The sequence below is a fragment of the Rhineura floridana genome, chromosome 5, assembly GCF_030035675.1.
Source record: "Rhineura floridana isolate rRhiFlo1 chromosome 5, rRhiFlo1.hap2, whole genome shotgun sequence".
NCBI lineage: Eukaryota > Metazoa > Chordata > Lepidosauria > Squamata > Rhineuridae > Rhineura > Rhineura floridana.
The window spans coordinates 65,783,278-65,800,849 of NC_084484.1; the positions used below are offsets into that span (position 1 = coordinate 65,783,278).

Genomic DNA, 17,572 nt, shown 5'->3' on the forward strand with positions numbered 1-17,572 from the left:
AAATGCATATTTTGGTTTTAAAAGGTTGAATGTATAGAATGGAGTTGGAAGGGACTTTGGATGTCAGCCCCTTGCTCAATGCAGACTCTGCAATGCAGAATGCAACCACAGTGTCCCAGGATCGATGACAGTCCATCAGGCAACATCTTTGCAGAGGTATTACCCCCTCCTCACATACAAAAGAGAATGTCTCATTCCTGATTAAACAGAACAATGTTTTAGTTTATTAGAAATGTTTAATTGATATTCTAACTGATCAGCTGACTAAATACTGCAGCCCTAGTATTTTATTGCACTGCATGGGGGGGGGGAGAGATGAGGAGGAGGACTGGGTATTAGTGGACCAAATCCTATCATGAGCAGGACCCAAATTCAGAGGACCTAGCTCATAATGGGGTAAGGCATTTCAAGGTTGCCCAGTTCTGAATCTTCCCAGAATGTGTTTGAGGGAAAAGTGGGATACACATATGGCATAAATAAGTCTGGAGTATTTATGTGGTATACAAGGCAAGTTTTGGGATTCTCATTTCCATTTTTTTGGTAGACACGCCCCATTTCAATTTCAGTTTTTCAACTGACAGACATTTCAAATTTTGTGGCAGACATAAAATGTACCTGCTTTGCAGATTGTTAAGACGTAATTCTCCTACATAATGGGTGGCTGATGAGACAGTGACAATTCGAGCATTGTGGGTATGGGTTCCTGATTGCTTCAGTGTTTCCAAGAGAAGGTTAGTCAACAAGAAGTGTCCCATGTAGTTAACCCCAAAGTGCTGTTCAAACCCATCCTCTGTTTTTCCTTCAGGCACCAGCATCACTGCAGCTGAGGAGAGAAAAAGAAAGTACATGGGTAAGGTTTGTGGCATTCGGAAGCCTTGTTGTGGTAAATGAGACGCTATTAAGACTTCTTCATAAGCAAAAGTTGAAATCTTTCTTACCATCACAAACTATCTCAATGCAGATGCAGCAGTGGTGTGTAAAAAAATTCAGCTTTTATACACAGAGTATAAATGAGTGAAACAACCTGGACTATGTACAAAGAGAAAAAAAAGCTCCCCTGGCAAGATGTTTGCCCTTCAAAGAGACACGGTAAGGGGACCTTTTCTGGTTATTGTGAAAAATATTTTCCTCAACTAAGAGTGCTAAAGTGTACAGCACCTCACCATACCCATATTTATGTAGACATTCTATGTTACTTCCATGAAACGGTGCAACAGATTTACAAATGTGATCTTCAACAATGACAATAAAATGAACATTAAGATCTAGTTTCATTGGCCAGGTTTTGGAATATAACTCTAAAGCCACAGTACTAGCACAGCAACTGAATGAATTGGGCAATATGGGGTGGTATTCAATGCTAGTCCTCCTCAGAGTAGACCCACTGAAGTTCATAGACATGCCTAACTTAGGGTCTAAGTAGGATATAAATATAACCCATGGTTTCAACCCTGGTGTGAGGATACAGCCATATTTAAAACAGCTCCTTCCCCAGTATCAACCATCTTGACCCTTGTTGATGTTGCTGCTACTGACCACTGACCAGTTGGTGCTGACCCATGACAAGGCCTTTTCAGTAGTGTCTCCCTGTTTGAGGAAAGTTGCAGTGACTTGCATCTGTCTCCCTTACTATTGAGTATCAGGAAGAATTTGAAAACATTCATGTTTACCCAGGCATTTGATAGCTGCAGGGGACTGTTCCTGGCAACCCAAAGGTCACTGATGAAATAAAGTTTTTAAAGCTACATGTGCCTGCTGTAGAATAAAAAGATGGGGGAAACTCTGAAAAACAATGATACTGTTCAGTGTTTTCCTTTTGGAAAGAAAAGGGGCTTCCCCTCTGCCCAGTGCCCACCCATCCAATCTCCTCCCCTCTCCCTCCCCTCCCCCTTCCTCCCTCCTCCTCCCCTCCCTGCCCCTCCTCCAGGTCAGTTTCACCTAACCTAAGCAGGATTGCACAGGAGTAAATCCTAATGAACTCAAAAAGCATGCAAATGATCAGCCCTGCCTTTCCCCTCCTTCCCCTCTCCTCTCCCTTCTTCCTCCTTCTCCCTTGCCCACTCCAGGCCTCCCTCCCCATGGTCAGTTTTACTTATCCTTAGCATGATTGCACAGGAGTAAATCCCACTGAACTCAATGAACATGCAAATTATGAAACTGGCGTCCTTCTCCCCCTCCTGCCTCCTCCCATCCCCCTCCCTCCTCCCCATCCCCTGTGGTCAGTTTCACCTATCCTAAGCATCATTTCAGGGGAGTAAATCCCACTGAACTCAGTAAGCATGCAAATGATCAATCCATTCTTAGCAGACTTGCACAGGATCCCATTTCTTACCTTCCGGATTAAAAAGCAGAGAAATCCACTAATAGGCAAAAAACCTTGTGGTTTAAGAACGTACCTATAGCCCACAGATATTTCTATCAAATTTTAAAAAGCAGGGAAATTGGGCAGCTATAGTGAATGCACCAGGGGAGCAGGAGACCTGACCTCCTCTCTGAGATATTGGACTGCCCTACGAATTTGTCAAAATGCAAACACCATTTGGGTTGGTCTTTCATAGTCCAATCCACTTGCTGTGTAGCTTGGAAGAATTTGGTAACATGTGCTGCTGAGCATATGGTGAGTGGTGGCAACACCTGCAATCAGCCCAAATAATAGAAACAAGACATGTGCTGTGCTGATCTTGTTTTAGCAGGGAGGAAGCAACATTATTAAGACAGTTGATATAGCTCATATGGTCACTTTAAATATGTCTGATTTACTTTGCAATTTTAGTGAAGTTTCCTATAGGAAATCATTTTCTTTGGTTTCTATTTTTGTGAACATGTATACAGCAACACTTTGCAAAATTTACACTAAAAAAACTCCAAAAATAATTGTGTAATAATGGTACTGACTATTCTGCCGAATTATCTGCAGTGGACGTCAGGAGTGTCTCAGTCTGCACAAGATAAAACAGTGGGAGGTGAAATATATTCTAGCAAAAACACAAAAAACTGTCTTCACCATCATATGACATTGACCAATAAAAAGGGTTTGAAATTAATAAAAATAAATTTGACACAAATTTCTAGGATGAAAAATGGGAGAAATAAAATTTTCTAGATTAGATTCTCTGTAGAAACATTAGTAAGACAGGAAAGAAGTAAAGTAAGAACACCAACAAACATACAAAAATATAATTCTCCACCTTTGGAGATGGCAGGTGTTGCCACCACTCACCATATGCTCAGAGGCACGTTACCAAATTCTTCCAAGCTCCACAGGAAGTGGATTGGACTGAGAAAGACCAACCCAAATTGTATTTGCATTTTGACAATTTTGTAGGGCAGTCCAATATCTGAGAGAGGCGGTCAGGTCTCCTGCTCCCCTGGTGCATTCACTATAGCTGCCCAATTTCCCTGCTTTTTAAAGTTTGATAGAAATATCTGTGGGTTATAGGTACGTTGTTAAACCACAAGGTTTTTTTTGTCTATTAGTGAATTCTACACTAAAAGAACTGTGGAGGTGAAAGATGTCAATGTGTGTGTTGTGTGTGTGTGTGTGTGTGTGTGTGCGTGAGAGAGAGAGAGAGAGAGAGAGAGAGAGAGAGAGAATACTGTGTTTGCACTTGGCACACAAACTGGCCTCCACCACCCTCTCTGGCTACTGTGCTGCATTTGCAGTATTTTAACTTTTTTGCATCTCAGGGGAAAATGTTTGTTTGAGTGAGTGTCCCTTAGTTGGTGGCAGGGCAGGGTCTGGGAGGTGGTTAAGTGAGAGAGATTATGCTGGCTGGCTGAGTGGGGGGGATGCACTTGGTTTGATGTGCAAAGATCTGAGTAGTGGACTCAGCCTCCCTCCCCACCACCCTTACCAGCGGAGAGACCACCATTGCTATCTTATGAATAAAAATAATTATTCTACTACCTCTGTATGTGTTTGTTTATATTTAATGTTGTTTTAGGCTACTTAGATGTGCAGCAGCCAAGGCCAGCACCTTGTAGGCATTTTTTTTAAAGTAACTGAAATGTAATTGTCGTGATTACTTTGGAGAAAAGGCAAAGTAATCAGTTACTTTCAGAGCCATTGTAATTGTAACGGTAATTACTACTTTTTGGGCCATGTAACTGTAACTAATTTATTACTTTTTAAAAGTAATCTTCCAAGCTCTGAGCTGAAGTGATGTGAAGGAGCTCTGATCAAAAAGCAAGAAGGAATTTCTTTGTCTTAAGGTCTGCACCAAGACACAGACTCCCTTCCCAATCTGTGGCCTGTAGTCCTGCACTGCTTTCCTTGAGAGCGTAGTTACACGTGTTGGAGCTCAGATCGCCCTCTTAGGTTTCAAATCCTGCTCTTAAATACCCTTTCCCTCTTCCAAATCAACATGAAAAGGAGGGGTCTGGTTATGGGATGATCTCACGTTGTGTGTGTGTTTCTTGCTGACACTAAGGGCACATTCACACGGGCACTGAACTGTTTTAAAGACAAAGCTTTTCCCATCACGACAGAGTTTAAAGGTTCACACTCCTACCTTCCAATATGCTGTTTTTGGTTCATACTGAAGGGAAAGGGTGAATCACGCAGCTTCCTAATGACCACACCCTCTTAAGGTCAAGCTACCACTTCCTCTGGTTACCTTGGCAACTGAGCATGCTCAGTTTGTTCCAAATTCATTAAAAAAATCTTCAAGTGCCATTGTTTGTATTTTCAGAATCCAGCAGAAATACAAATATTTGTTTGAACAGTGTTATGCTTTTTTGCACAAGTTAGGGGGGAAAGAAAAAAAAGCACCGTTTGCAGCAGGCTTGCAGAACGGGAGCCAGAAGGAAATGACATGAACAAAAGGAGGAGTGGGCGTGGACTCACAAAAACATCGGAGCTAAACATCTGCAAAGCCCTAGAGATGCAAAGCACAGAAGGTTTTTCCTTCCCTATTCAGATCATAATTGGATTGATTTGATGCGGATTTAAAGGGAAAAGCAGCAGCATGCCTTCGCAATCACAGATACGTCATGTAAACCCTGCAAATTAAACGGGGCTGCAAATAGCACTGATTCACACTAAACCTCTGTGTGAACCAGCCCTAAGACTACTTTCTAATGCTTTCTTTAAATAATGGGATTGTTCTCCTGAGCTTGAGGGAAGCCTGCCAAAGAAAATAACATTTACCTCAGTTTCTCTTTGTTCTTTTAGTTGCCCACAGAATGGCCTGGTTTCTGTCCTCTTTCACTAAACTTCAGGAAGGCACAACGAGTCAGTAAACAGGGTGTGTGGGCAGGGCTGGCCCCAGAGATGCTGGGGCCCTTGGGCATCAGCTTGCCCTTGGCCCCAGTGTGTGTGTGCGGGTGCACGCACGCCCCCCCACCTACCTGTCTCCTGTCTTTTAGCATTGACATTAACCAAGATGGTGGCCAGTTTCCCTAAGGGGATGAAGCCTCCGCCACCATCTTGGTTGATGGCAGGCATGCATGCTATGTGCGTGCATCTCTGCCATCAACCAAGATGGCAGCAGGAGCTTCAATACCTTAAGGAAACCTCGGCCACCATCTTCATTAAGGGCAATGCTAAAAGGCAGGAGACAGGTAGGTGGGGCGAAGGAATAGCGGGCAGGCGGAAGCTCCTGACCTGCCATCCCCGGCAGCAATCCTGCCGCAGATCATGGAAGGGGAGCGGACGGGCCCCTCAGGGGGCGCTGTAGCCCCAGGAGCCCACCTGGCCACCCTTTAGAAACAGCCCTGGGTGTGGGGTGGGAAATGTCATCCAGAATATTGCAGGGCCTTGCCACCCCCTCATCTCCAAATAAAGCAAAGTGGGGATTAGCTAGAGCACAAGTTAACACTTATTTCATTCAGTCGGTATCATGATTTTGGCTGTAATTTTACCTTCTTTCTCTTGTAGACGTATTCACCATGTTCTCCACCCCCACTCTCCCCAATAAATTGCTATATTTATATTTTGCTATCTCTAACAGACTTTGGTCTTCAAAGAGATACAAATACTTTAAAATATTTCCTGAAATATATGTTTGTTTATAGTACTATTTTAACCTTGCTGAATACCAGAAGGAAATACAGCAACACACACACACACACACACACACACACAGAGAGAGAGAGAGAGAGAGAACTTGATTTCAGACAAAAGGAAAAGCCTTAAAAGAAGGAAAGTTTTCCCCTTTTAAATTATTAACTACACAACATTCACTAGGTACTAAAAGTTGTATACTATTGATTTTCTGTTGTCCAGACATGTTAACAACTTTACTCACAGGCCCTAAAGGGGTGAACTTGAACACCACAAATTGTTCTATTTTTACTGCCAATAACTGTGAAACTATCTGCTGGCAATAACATGATGCATTTCTGTCTTTTACCTACTCTGAAAATTCTTTTGCCAAAACTTTTGTTAGGAAAGATCTTACAAACAAACTACAGTACAAATAGATTTCATTTGCCATGGGATTCCCAATGTTCCCTAGTCTGTGACAACACATTACAGTGAGTTTTGGAATAAGGATTGGCAGCATACAGAATATTAGTGTCACTTTAAAAAAAAGCCACTCACTGTTTTGATAGGACTGTCATTTATATGCAATTTACTAATTTAGTTTAGCGAGCTTGGTTTCAAACGCCTTTGATTAAACAGACATCAACAGAAAAACTAAGGCAGTAGCAAGTGAATTTATGAATAATGTGTATAGTATGTGTCAATGCAGATTTTGTTCAGTAATTCTTGACATGCTGTTAGTATACATGCAAGCAATTCTGCCTGATATCAAAATTCTGAGGCAATCCATATAATCGCATATTAATTCTCTGGCAGGATACAGGCTGTAAACACAGTAGTTGCCACAACAAAGGATTTCCGTTAGCCACTCCTGGAGGGGGAACAGATTGATCTACCGATCAGTTGCGAAATCTCTTTGAAGCTGAATTTCAAAAACACACTCAAGCTGTTCCCACCAGCTTTTACAGTAAAAAGGGGCAGGGTTTAGCTAGTGTCGAGTGACCCCGTTTTCAGAAGAGACTGGTGGAGATGCACTGGAACCGGCACAACAGTGAGTGTGTTTCCACCCACAGTCTGAATTGTATACTTAAATTAGTTCTGAATTAAGATGTCTTTGGGGAGGTGAGCAGCAGGCTAGGGCAGCAATGGGGCAGCCAAGTCAACTACAGAAGTAAAAAAGAACTACAATAAACCAAGCCTTCACTGAGAGCCTGTGACATGTAACACTAAAGTCAAACTATGGCTAAACATGAACACACAACACAAGCATATGGCAGACACAGGAAAAATCGCTGCCACTTTGCTGCTTCTCCAGTACTGCAGCTGCTGAACTATCCAAAGCTAAGCCATAGTTTAGCTATAGCATTACATCTGAACTTAGGCTCAAGGTCTGTCTCGCTACAAACAAACCACAAGGTGTAAGCTACCACTGTTTTTCCTGTGAGTACCTACATGCTGGTGGTCACACTGAGCCATGGCTTGGCTTAGTGTTACATGTGAAGTGATCCATTAAACTCACATGAAAACCATCCTACGGCTTAGTTCATAAATAACCGAAATGATACATACCTTCTTAGAGAAGCAGGAAGGGATGGCAAAATAAAATTAGAGCTCTGATATTAGAGGGGAGAAAAGAATATTTCTCAAGAAGAGGAGATAATTGAGAAAAAGTATTGAGAAAATCATGTGCTCTCAATACTAGATATGAATATTGAGAAATGTGCCAAGCAGTATTGAAAAAAGGTTTGGAAAGCAACATTCTATAATCTTAAAAACTACATTACTGACTCAGGAGGTAGTGTGGAATTGTTACGATTGCTTGGCTATCCCCATTTTGGTTCAAGTGGAACCCAGAAGGTGCAAGGCCAGGGATAATAACTCCCACACCCACACCCCGCTTGTATGGCTGGATATGCTTTCCTGAAGTATTATGCAAAGAACAAGGGCAGCTGTTGAGACATAAAATTAACTAAGAGCTACTGAATAAATGTTATCTTCTTCTTTGGCAGACTTCCTTCATGTCTAGCAGAATAATCCTATTGTTCAAAAGTATTAGAAAGTAGCTTGAGTTTTCTCAGGGTCAGCAAGAATATGCACACACACACACACACACACACACACACAAAATCACCAGATGCCCAGACCCCTCCTTTGCAGGGGGGGGAGAGAGAAAAAGTCTTTTTAAAACAGAGGCTTGAAATCTAGAAAGGAGGAGGAGGGGGGCGAATGGTGATCTGAGCTCCAACACATGTAACAACGCTCTCAAGGCAAGACTACAGGAACAGAACCAGGAAGGGAGCCTGAATCTCGGCCCAATCCTTGAGGCAACCAGATTCCTTCCTGACTTCAGTTCAGAGCTTTTACACATCACTCCAGCTGTATTCAACTGCCCACTCGTGGGCCTAGGATAGGTAATCTCTCCTACCTGTCACTCTTTATAGTAATAGGGTCCTTTGAACTCTTAAGTTTAAAGTTATGAATGGGTTAGGATATTAATGATTGAGCTGCCACACACCCAGTAATTTTGTAATGCTATTCCTCTCTTTCTCTCAATAAAATCAAGCTTTGTTTTATTTTGGTTTGGACCTGCATTTCTTGGGTTATACATGCACCATTTAGGCACACTTCAGGGCAAAGCGTTTGTTTTATCCCTAGGAAAAGATCCCCCTCCTCTCAAGGTGTGTTTCATGGGACATGCGGGTGGCAAGTTCACCTACTCAGGTTCCCAAGAGCACGTGTCATAACAGACTGATGGAGAATCTGGAGGGTAGCAAGGGTTGCGGGAAATAAAGTAACGTGTGAACAGTCCCGCAATCCAGGTAAACAGGTAGCCAAGTTCTGAATGTGTTGGGAATGTGTGTGATTTTATTACTTTGTTTTGCTGTCTCTTTATTACTTTCCTTTATTACTATGTTTTGCTGTCTCTTGGTTTAAAATAAGTGGGGAAATGTCCTTTAAATGCTGTGGTATCATTTAGGATAGAAATTCCTTGGCACATTGTTATCTCCCTCCCCTTCTGTCCCCGGCAACAAAGCTTTGGCAAATGGTAGTGGCCATTGTGGCACAGCATTTGGCCAAAGTTGAAACTGGATAGAGGTTAACCCACTAGTGGCCAGAAGCTACTAAGGGGTTCCCTAAATTGGGTCCCATCCATTTTGAAAGCCCTTGATAACACTTGTGTCTCCCTCCCCTTCCACAAAATCCTGGGGAACGCAGCCTTGCAAGTGGCTTGAGCCAGTGGGGCTAGTCACTTAGAAAAGGTGGAAACAAGATTTGCACTGGGAAGATTCAGTGCTCTGGCTGGCAGAGACTCCTAACTGGTTCCTGTCCCTTTAGATACCCCCCTCTGGTTTTTCCTTTTGAGAGTCAATCTGGCAGGAGAAGCTGGTGGCAACAGTTTTCCTCATGAGTGACTTGATTTGGGAATGTGGCATTTGAAGGTGGCTCATCCCTGAACTTATTTTGAGACTAGGTTTGGTTGTTTTGTGTGTGCACTATTGTATTCTTTGCATTTGGCTTTTGGTGTTAGAGATTTCTAAGCTATGGCAAAGGCGGCAGCCATGGAGGAAACAAAACGCTTTATGAGTCCAGTAGAGTGCCTATCGAAAATAGAGAAATGGTTGATTAAGAAAGGAAGGTGTATGTGGGGTGATGATTGTTTCAAAACAGATAACCCTATACAAACCATGAATGATGCCTATGAGGGATATTGCAAAGAATACAGGCCTTCCAAATCAAAAAAAGGTGCTGCAGCTGCTTGGGGACTTTATAATGCATGTCAGGATTTGTCAGATTTGTTAGAGGAAGAACACAAGAAATGTCAGGAGTCAAGGAGTAAGTTTGCTCAGGCAGAGGAGGCATTTGATCAAGAAAGAGAGGCTTTTGACAGAGAACGTCAGTTTGAGTGAGGCATTTGATCAGGAAAAAGAGGCTTTTGCCAAAGAGTGAAGTAGTTTGACTGAGGCATTTAAAAATGAATGTGTGGATTTGAATGAAGGGTGGAGAAATGATTGTGATAATTTTGGCTGTGAACAAATGAATACGGTAGCAGAAAAAATCAGGTGGGCTTCTTCTTTAAGACAAATGGAGAAGGAGAGAGACAAGGCATTAGCCTAAGCTGAGATGGCTCATAAGGAGTTGAAAGAGGATGAATGTACCAGGGCAAAATTAACTGCTGAACCCCTGGTAGTTAGACCATGAGAGCAACGGTTGAATGTTAGCCATGATGAGTGCAGAGCTCAAATTAAAGAACTGGAAAAACAGCTGCAGGTCCAACAAGGGCTGGTGGCCACAGTCATGCATGTTTCGGGGGATGGGGATGGAGAATGGGACTTTTCCCACTCTCTTCCCCCCCTCCAGGAAAAGGCTGTATCATCTGCTCCTTTAAATCCTGAATGGAAGGAGTCACAGGTACTTGCACCCATTATAATGAAAAATGTGGTGGAAACCACTGGGATTGGGCCAGTTCAAAATAAAATTGTCCAAGAGATTGTATGTTGGTCCCCTCCCCATGCAAAGGCAGTGGCAGATAGTTTGGGTTCTTTGAATAAGGAAACAGTTTTGACGTGGTTAACTAGGGCAGATGAAATGTATCCTACTGCTGATGCTCAAGATCTAATGCAGGTGGCAAGATATTGTGCCAATGAGCAAGATGCAGTGTCCATTGAGGCAATGTTCAGAATGGGGAATGGAGGGGATGTGGATGATTGGATGAGAATTGTGATTAAGGCTCTTTTGCCTGGGATGAATGTGCAAAAGGCATATGGGATGGAAAATCAAGGTGTAGGAGAAAGCCCAGAGGTTTATGTGAATCGGAAGAAATTCCTTGCACGTATATCAGACCATGTGAGACTTCAAGGAGATGGCCAGTATGAGTATAATGACAGATACTTTCTGGAAGCTGTACACATGGGGCTAAATGCTCAAATGAAGTTAGCAATAGGGAGAAGAGACATTTGGTCTTACCGTGAAATCGGTCTTCTCTGTGCATGTCAAAGATGATATCAGGTGGGTAATTAGCTCCACCTAGTGGTTGAAGGCAAAAGAGTACTGCTGACATTTTATTGTAGATCCCTTCCTGGTCTGCGCCTGCTCCGTGCTCAGTTTTCAATGACAAGCCCATACGAACAAGACCAATAAACACAACAAAGACAAGACAACAGTACTCATACACTCTCTGCTCAAGGTCTAATAGTGCTTGTAAAGGCAGCCCAGCCCTCATAGGGAGTGGCCCTGATATCATCTTTGACATGCACAGAGAAAACCGATTTCACGGTAAGACCAAATGTCTCTTCTCCTGTGCATGGAAAGATGATATCAGGTGGGACATACCAAAGCTGACCCATGTAGGGTGGGAATACTGCTGGGCTGTGGCTACTATTGATTTGTGAGGACGTGCTGTAGCACCCTCCTCCCGAAGGCTGCCTCAGCTGAAGCATAGGAGTCTATTTTATAATGTTTAATGAAAGTATTGGGAGTGGACCAAGTGGCTGCCCTACAAATCTCCGCTAGAGGGGCATTATGGGAAAAGGCCGCTGATGTGGCTGCTGCCCTGGTTGAGTGAACTACTATTCCGGTAGGACGGGCTAATCTTAGAGAGGCATATGCCAATGATATGCACGCCTTGATCCACCTGGCTAGCGTAGACGTGGTCACCTTATTCCCCAGGGATGTTGGGTGAAAACAGACAAACAAATTATCTGTTTTCCAAATTGGCTTTGTCTTGGAAATATAAACTTTAAGGGCTCGTCTCACGTCAAGAGAGTGCCAGGCTTTCTCTAAAGGGTGGACAGGATTCGGACAGAAGGAGGGCAATACCAGCTCTTGCTGGCAATGGAAGGTAGACAACACTTTGGGATGAAAGGAAGGGACAGTACGTAGGACTACTCTATCCTTATGAAATACACAAAAATTCTTATGGACAGACAGGGCATTCAATTCAGACACTCTACGGGCCGAAGTAATGGCCACCAGAAACAAGACCTTAAAGGACAGAAGACGGAGGGAAACTTGACTCAGAGGTTCAAACGGAGGTCTTTGAAGGGCTGTCAAAACTTTATGTAGGTCCCAAGTTGGGTAGCGATGCACTGTAGGTGGTGCTGTTATCGTTGCTCCTCTGAGGAAACGTTTGACGAAAGGGTGAGACCCGATTGGATTATCCGGGGATCTGGAGAGAATTGCCGATAAGGCTGAAACTTGGCGCCTCAGGGTGTTAGGTCTGAGACCCAAAGATAAGCCGTCTTGCAGAAAAGACAGGATCTCGTTGACCCTCGCTTTCCGAGGAAGAATTCCTTTCTTCCGTGACCAGGATGAGAAGGTCTTCCATGTGCTTTCATAAATTCTGAGTGTGGATGGGCATCTAGAAGCCATCATGGTTTCCAATACTTCGGGAGAGATGCCTTTTTTCAAGAGTCTCTTCCGTTCAAGCGCCAACATGAAGCACCAACCGCTCTGGGTCCGGGTGGCGGAGCTGTCCCTGAGATAGCAGGTCCCTTCTCGCTGGAATTTTCCATGGTGGTTCCACCGACAGGTCGAGGAGGTCTGGAAACCAAGGTGTCCTTGGCCACCATGGAGCCGCCAACAGAACCGCTGACCTCTCGGCACGAAGTTTTTTGATCACCCTGGGGATAACTGGAATTGGAGGAAAGGCATATAGTCTGCCCGGAAGCCACCAGGAAGTTAACGCATCAATCCCCTACGCGCCTGGTGTCGCATACCGGGAGAAGAACCTCTTCACCTGCCGATTGTGACTGGTGGCAAACAGGTCTACCTGAATGTGGCCAAAACGTTCCACTATCTGACGAAAGGCCTCTGGGTGAAGTCTCCATTCTCCTTGAATCAGCTTCTCCCGACTGAGCCAGTCGGCTTGGCTGTTGTCCTCCCCCTTGAGATACTCTGCCGCTATTGAGTCGACATTGTTCTCCGCCCACTGGAAGAGGAGAAAGGCTTCCTTCTGAAGAAGGAGGGAGCGTGTGCCCCCCTGACAGTTTAAATAAGATTTGGCCGACACATTGTCTGTTCTGATAAGCACCGCCCCTAACCGTCTGGTGCTCGCGAAGTGTCTGAGGGCCAGACAAACTGCACGTAGTTCGAGCAGGTTGATCGGCAGTGTGGATTCCTGAGACGACCACGTGCCTTGAATCATCTGCCCATCGCATATGGCTCCCCATCCTGATAGGCTGGCATCTGATGTTATCAGGGTGTGCAGTGGATCCTGGAAAGGAACTCCTCGCTCCAGGTTGGGCTCGAGGGTCCACCAGAACAGCGACTGCCGAACCTCTGGCGACAGAGTTACCCTGCGGTGGTGACTGGACGCTATGTCGTTTTGGAAGGGCAGGAGCGCCCACTGAAGTGTGCGGGAATGATGACGTGCCCATGGTGTCGTTTGGAACGTGGATACCAACAAACACAGAAGTGCTGCCAACTCCATCAGGTCCGTTGAGGGGGAGGATAGGACATCCAACGCTACTTTGTGAATCTTGCTGATCCTTTCTTGGGACAACGTGATGAGGCTGTGTTGTGAGTCTATAGTCGCTTTCAAATGTGTAATGCATCTGGATGGAAAGAGATGGCTCTTGGCCTCATTGATCAGGAAGCCATGGTCTTTTAGACAGGTCAGGGTGACATGGAGGTCCTCCCATGTCTTGTGCAATGATGGTGAGCAGATCAGAAAATTGTCCAGAAAAGGAAAGATATGAATCCCCAGTGTCCTGAGGTGTGCCACCAGGGCAACCACGATCTTCGTGAATGCCCTGGGAGCAGACGACAGGCCAAAGGGCATAGCCCTGAATTGATAATGGTCTTGTCCCACCGCGAAGTGAAGGCACCTTCTGTGAGGGGGAAAGACTGGTATGTGAAGGTAGGCCTCCTTCAGGTCGATAGAAGAGAGGAAGTCCCCTAGCCTCAGCGCTTCTTTGATCGAAAGTAAGGTGTCCATACGAAATTTGCGGTATTTTATGAAGCAATTTAGACCCTTGAGGTCTAGCACCGGCCTGGACGAACCGTCTTTTTTCTCGACGGTGAAGAACAGAGAGTAATTTCCCAGGAATCTCTCTCCTGGTGGGACCTTCTCGATGGCTACCATGCGTAGGAGATGGGAAACTGACTGTAAAACTTTGCCCCTTTTGTGTGGATTTGCTGATAGAGGGGATGGAATGAATCTCGCCGGGGGGGTGGAAGAAAATTCCAGGCGAAGGCCATATCGAAGGGTGCATAGGACCCACTGATCGGAGGATAAGTCCTTCCATCGGTGAGCAAAATGTTGGAGATGGCCGCCCACTGGCGAGGCGGAGGCGTCAGAACTGACCCCTGTTTCCACGTGACTGGGATGCAAAGCCTGATCGACCCGGAAGGTGCTGCTAGGACTTAAGCTTGCTGCGCTGTCTGTTCCAGAAGGGACGGCTGGAGCGGGTGTCCTTCTGTCTTCCAAAGGGACGTGAGCCCCGAAAGGACTGCGCCAAATGATAAGGATGGAATGAGCGATGAAAGGTTCTTCCATCATCCCTTTTTCTGGTGGATGGCATGGACTTTTTCTTTTCCTTAGTTTCCAAGACATTAGCGAGGGCAGTGTCCCCAAATAATTTGCCTCCTACGTAGGCTTCTGAGGCAAGATTCAAACGAGCTGCTGGGTCTGCCTCCCAATGTCGAAGCCAAAGGGTTCTTCGCATGAAGATCCCTGCCGTCAGTGACCTTGCTGCAAACTGCATGGCATCCATAGATGCATCAGCCATGAAGGTAACTGCTCGAGAGACCTTCAGCAGAGATTTGCGCACTCGGGCTGCATCTTGCTGTGGGCCATCCAGCAGATCTTCCAACCAAAGAAGGGAGGCTCGAGCAAACACTGAGGAGGCTGCTGCTGCCCTGATTGATAGTGCACTAGCCTCGTGCACCCTTCTAAGCCCCTGGTCCATCTTGCGCTCAGTGGTATCCTTAAGGTGTGCATCTGAGTCTTTTGGATTCAATAATGGGTTTAGCAGATTGACTATAGGCGTCTCTATGAGTAGGACCTTCAGCTGATGCATGATCAGTTGTTCCAGCGTATAATATTTATTGGCTAAGGAAACCGATTTTTTGAATTGCAAAGGAATGTCGAATTCTGATTTGAGCACCTTCGGGAGAAGAGAAGGAAGCTTCAACACTCTAGACCTAGGTTTTGGATCTGGACATACTGCTGAGACTCTCGAGGAGGATGGAGTAGGAGAATCGTCTGCAGAGGTGAGGGTAAGGGCTTCCATCACCTTGCATAGCAGAGGAAGGAAATGAGGCTCTTGAAATATCCTAGTAGATAAAATCTCCTCAGATTCTGACTCCCCACTCCATTCCTCTTCATCCAAGACAATCAAGTCGTGTTCTGTGTCTATAAGGCTCCTGCTCTGGGGACTGAAGGTGCCTGCCTTGAGATGCCGCATAGGGATCCGGAGATGTGCGGCTGGGGGAAGGGTGTGGATTTGCCCTCAAGTGATCTGGAGGTGGGTTCCGTGAGGGCTGTGGGCCCGATCTAGCTTGAGAAGACAAATCTCTAGCCAGATCCATTAACAGGGCATCCCTAAGCTGCTCCTTCAGTTGCTGAATTGAATGTGCTGATAGATGTAACTGTATAGGGCGAGCCTGAGTGTGGGATGAGTGGAGCCTGTGCCCTTCAGCATCTTGGATCTGTTGGACAGGGATTGGCTCCTCCAAAAACCCTGTAAAGGCCTCAGGAGAGGAGGTGGTAGAAAAAATAGCACCCAAGGAAGGGTGAGACTGGCTGCCTTCCTCATCAGACAGGGGTTCCAGGTCCCTCTGATCCCTTGTATGGTGGACAGGACCCTGATTGTCTCTACAGGTTCCCTTATATGGGATAGGCAACCTGCCTTCTGTAGCCACCCTGCCCGCCAGAACCTGAGCCTCAGCCACCTCGTGCCTGACGGTAGAGGGGCGGGCCACCGCCATATCTGCATGATCCCCCGAAGACTGCGACTGCCCTGAACCAAGGGTGGGAAGGGGCTCTGATGCTGCACCTATTGCAGGCATGCGGGGGAGCAGTTTCAACCCCTTCGAGAGGTGTTTCGTCTTGTGTGTGGCTTTCTCCATCGCGGGCACACACTGCGGGACTTATAGGGTTAATGAAGGAAAGACTCTCCCTGGTGGTGAGTAACCGCGCTGTTTTGGTAAAGGGCTGGGCAAAGCAGAAAAAACCAGCAGCGGCTGTAGTTGTCCTCCCTACTGCGTTTGTACGTCTCTCCCCCCCCCACTGCTATAGAGCGGGGAAAACGAAAGCCGCTCACAAAAGGAGCGTGAAAAAACTAGGTACCGGCTTGGACGCTGAGCCCCAGGGAAGCCGTCTCCAAACTAAAGCTGCCGACGCTGTTGCTAGCTCTCCAAGGAGAAACGGCAGCAAACTCGGCTGGAGAGGGAGCCTGAAGAGGCCGACGGCCCCAGGAGCTGCGGGGAGGGGCTAGTTGCTCCTCGCCACGGAGAAAGGCTTCGAGGGAAAGACACAAGGAACTGTTTTTTAAAAAAACTTTTTTTAGAAGGGAGAGGAATAAAAACACACGGAGAGAAAGAACAACAATAAAATAACACATGAAACCTAAACAAACAAACAATACAAGCCTGAACCAACGGAGACAGAGAGGATCCAACCACTTTCGGTGAAGGCAAAAGAGAAAACTGAGCACGGAGCAGGCGCAGACCAGGAAGGGATCTACAATAAAACGTCAGCAATACTCTTTTGCCTTCAACCACTAGGTGGAGGTAATTACACACCTGATATCTTTCCATGCACAGGAAAATGGATCTTGAAGGTGTTACTTGGCAGGAGTTGAGTGTGGCTATTTCGAAGTCTCTGAGCTCCTTCGAGAGGTTGGAGGGGGCGAAAAGCCGTCACTACACAGAAGAAGGTTCAGCTTGAGCCAATTCAAACTGTAACATTTACTATACTTGTGTGTGTGTGATTTTATCTGCCCTTTGTAATTATTGTAAAGATTTGTCTTTGTTTTTCTATAAACAATAATAATAATGGTCAGGTTGCAACAATTTAAAAACACAATATTAAAAAAGCAAATTACAATCAGAAGAATGCTACATTTTCAACATAATTTAATATATGGATAATTGTGTCCAGGGTGAAATTTAACGGAAACATTTTGTTAACTATCTGCACCATCAAACACTAACGCTTTGCTGCTTTCCCACACTCCCATAAACTGCGGAAGAACTCCTCTTTATCCTTGTGTCATATCTACGACCTTCCTTTTCCTAGATATCTGATTAGGGTCACAAGCATTTCTATGCATTTTGATTCCTGAAAGCACATAAACTAAGCAACAAAATTTTAGTGTAATATTATGTACTTTGTTCTGTTATTGAAATTGTGTTCCCTAATTTTATGCTTTTGTAAACTGCCTTGTGAGGCCCTTTTATCCTGAAAGTCAGCCTCAAAGTATTTCAAACAAAATAATAAATAAGAGGACTGCACAAAATCCACTTACAACCTGATATGAAGTTCAAATTTGCAATGAAAATAGTAATGGCTTAGTAGCTAAATCTGAAGTAAAAAAAATGTAATCCAGTACAAACTGATGCCAATTAACTTCCTAGTGCTTA

General features: G+C 45.1%; 1 protein-coding gene across 2 annotated transcripts in view; it reads right to left on the reverse strand.

Moving 5' to 3' along the window:
* LOC133384980 (E3 SUMO-protein ligase ZBED1-like) overlaps positions 1-17,572 on the reverse strand; it is a 207,462-nt gene that overhangs the window by 48,609 nt on the left and 141,281 nt on the right. For both annotated transcript variants that reach the window (XM_061627032.1, XM_061627033.1), the window contains one exon: positions 616-823. In XM_061627032.1, coding sequence (XP_061483016.1) covers positions 616-823 — 208 coding nt within the window. The remainder of the gene's footprint in view (positions 1-615; positions 824-17,572) is intronic.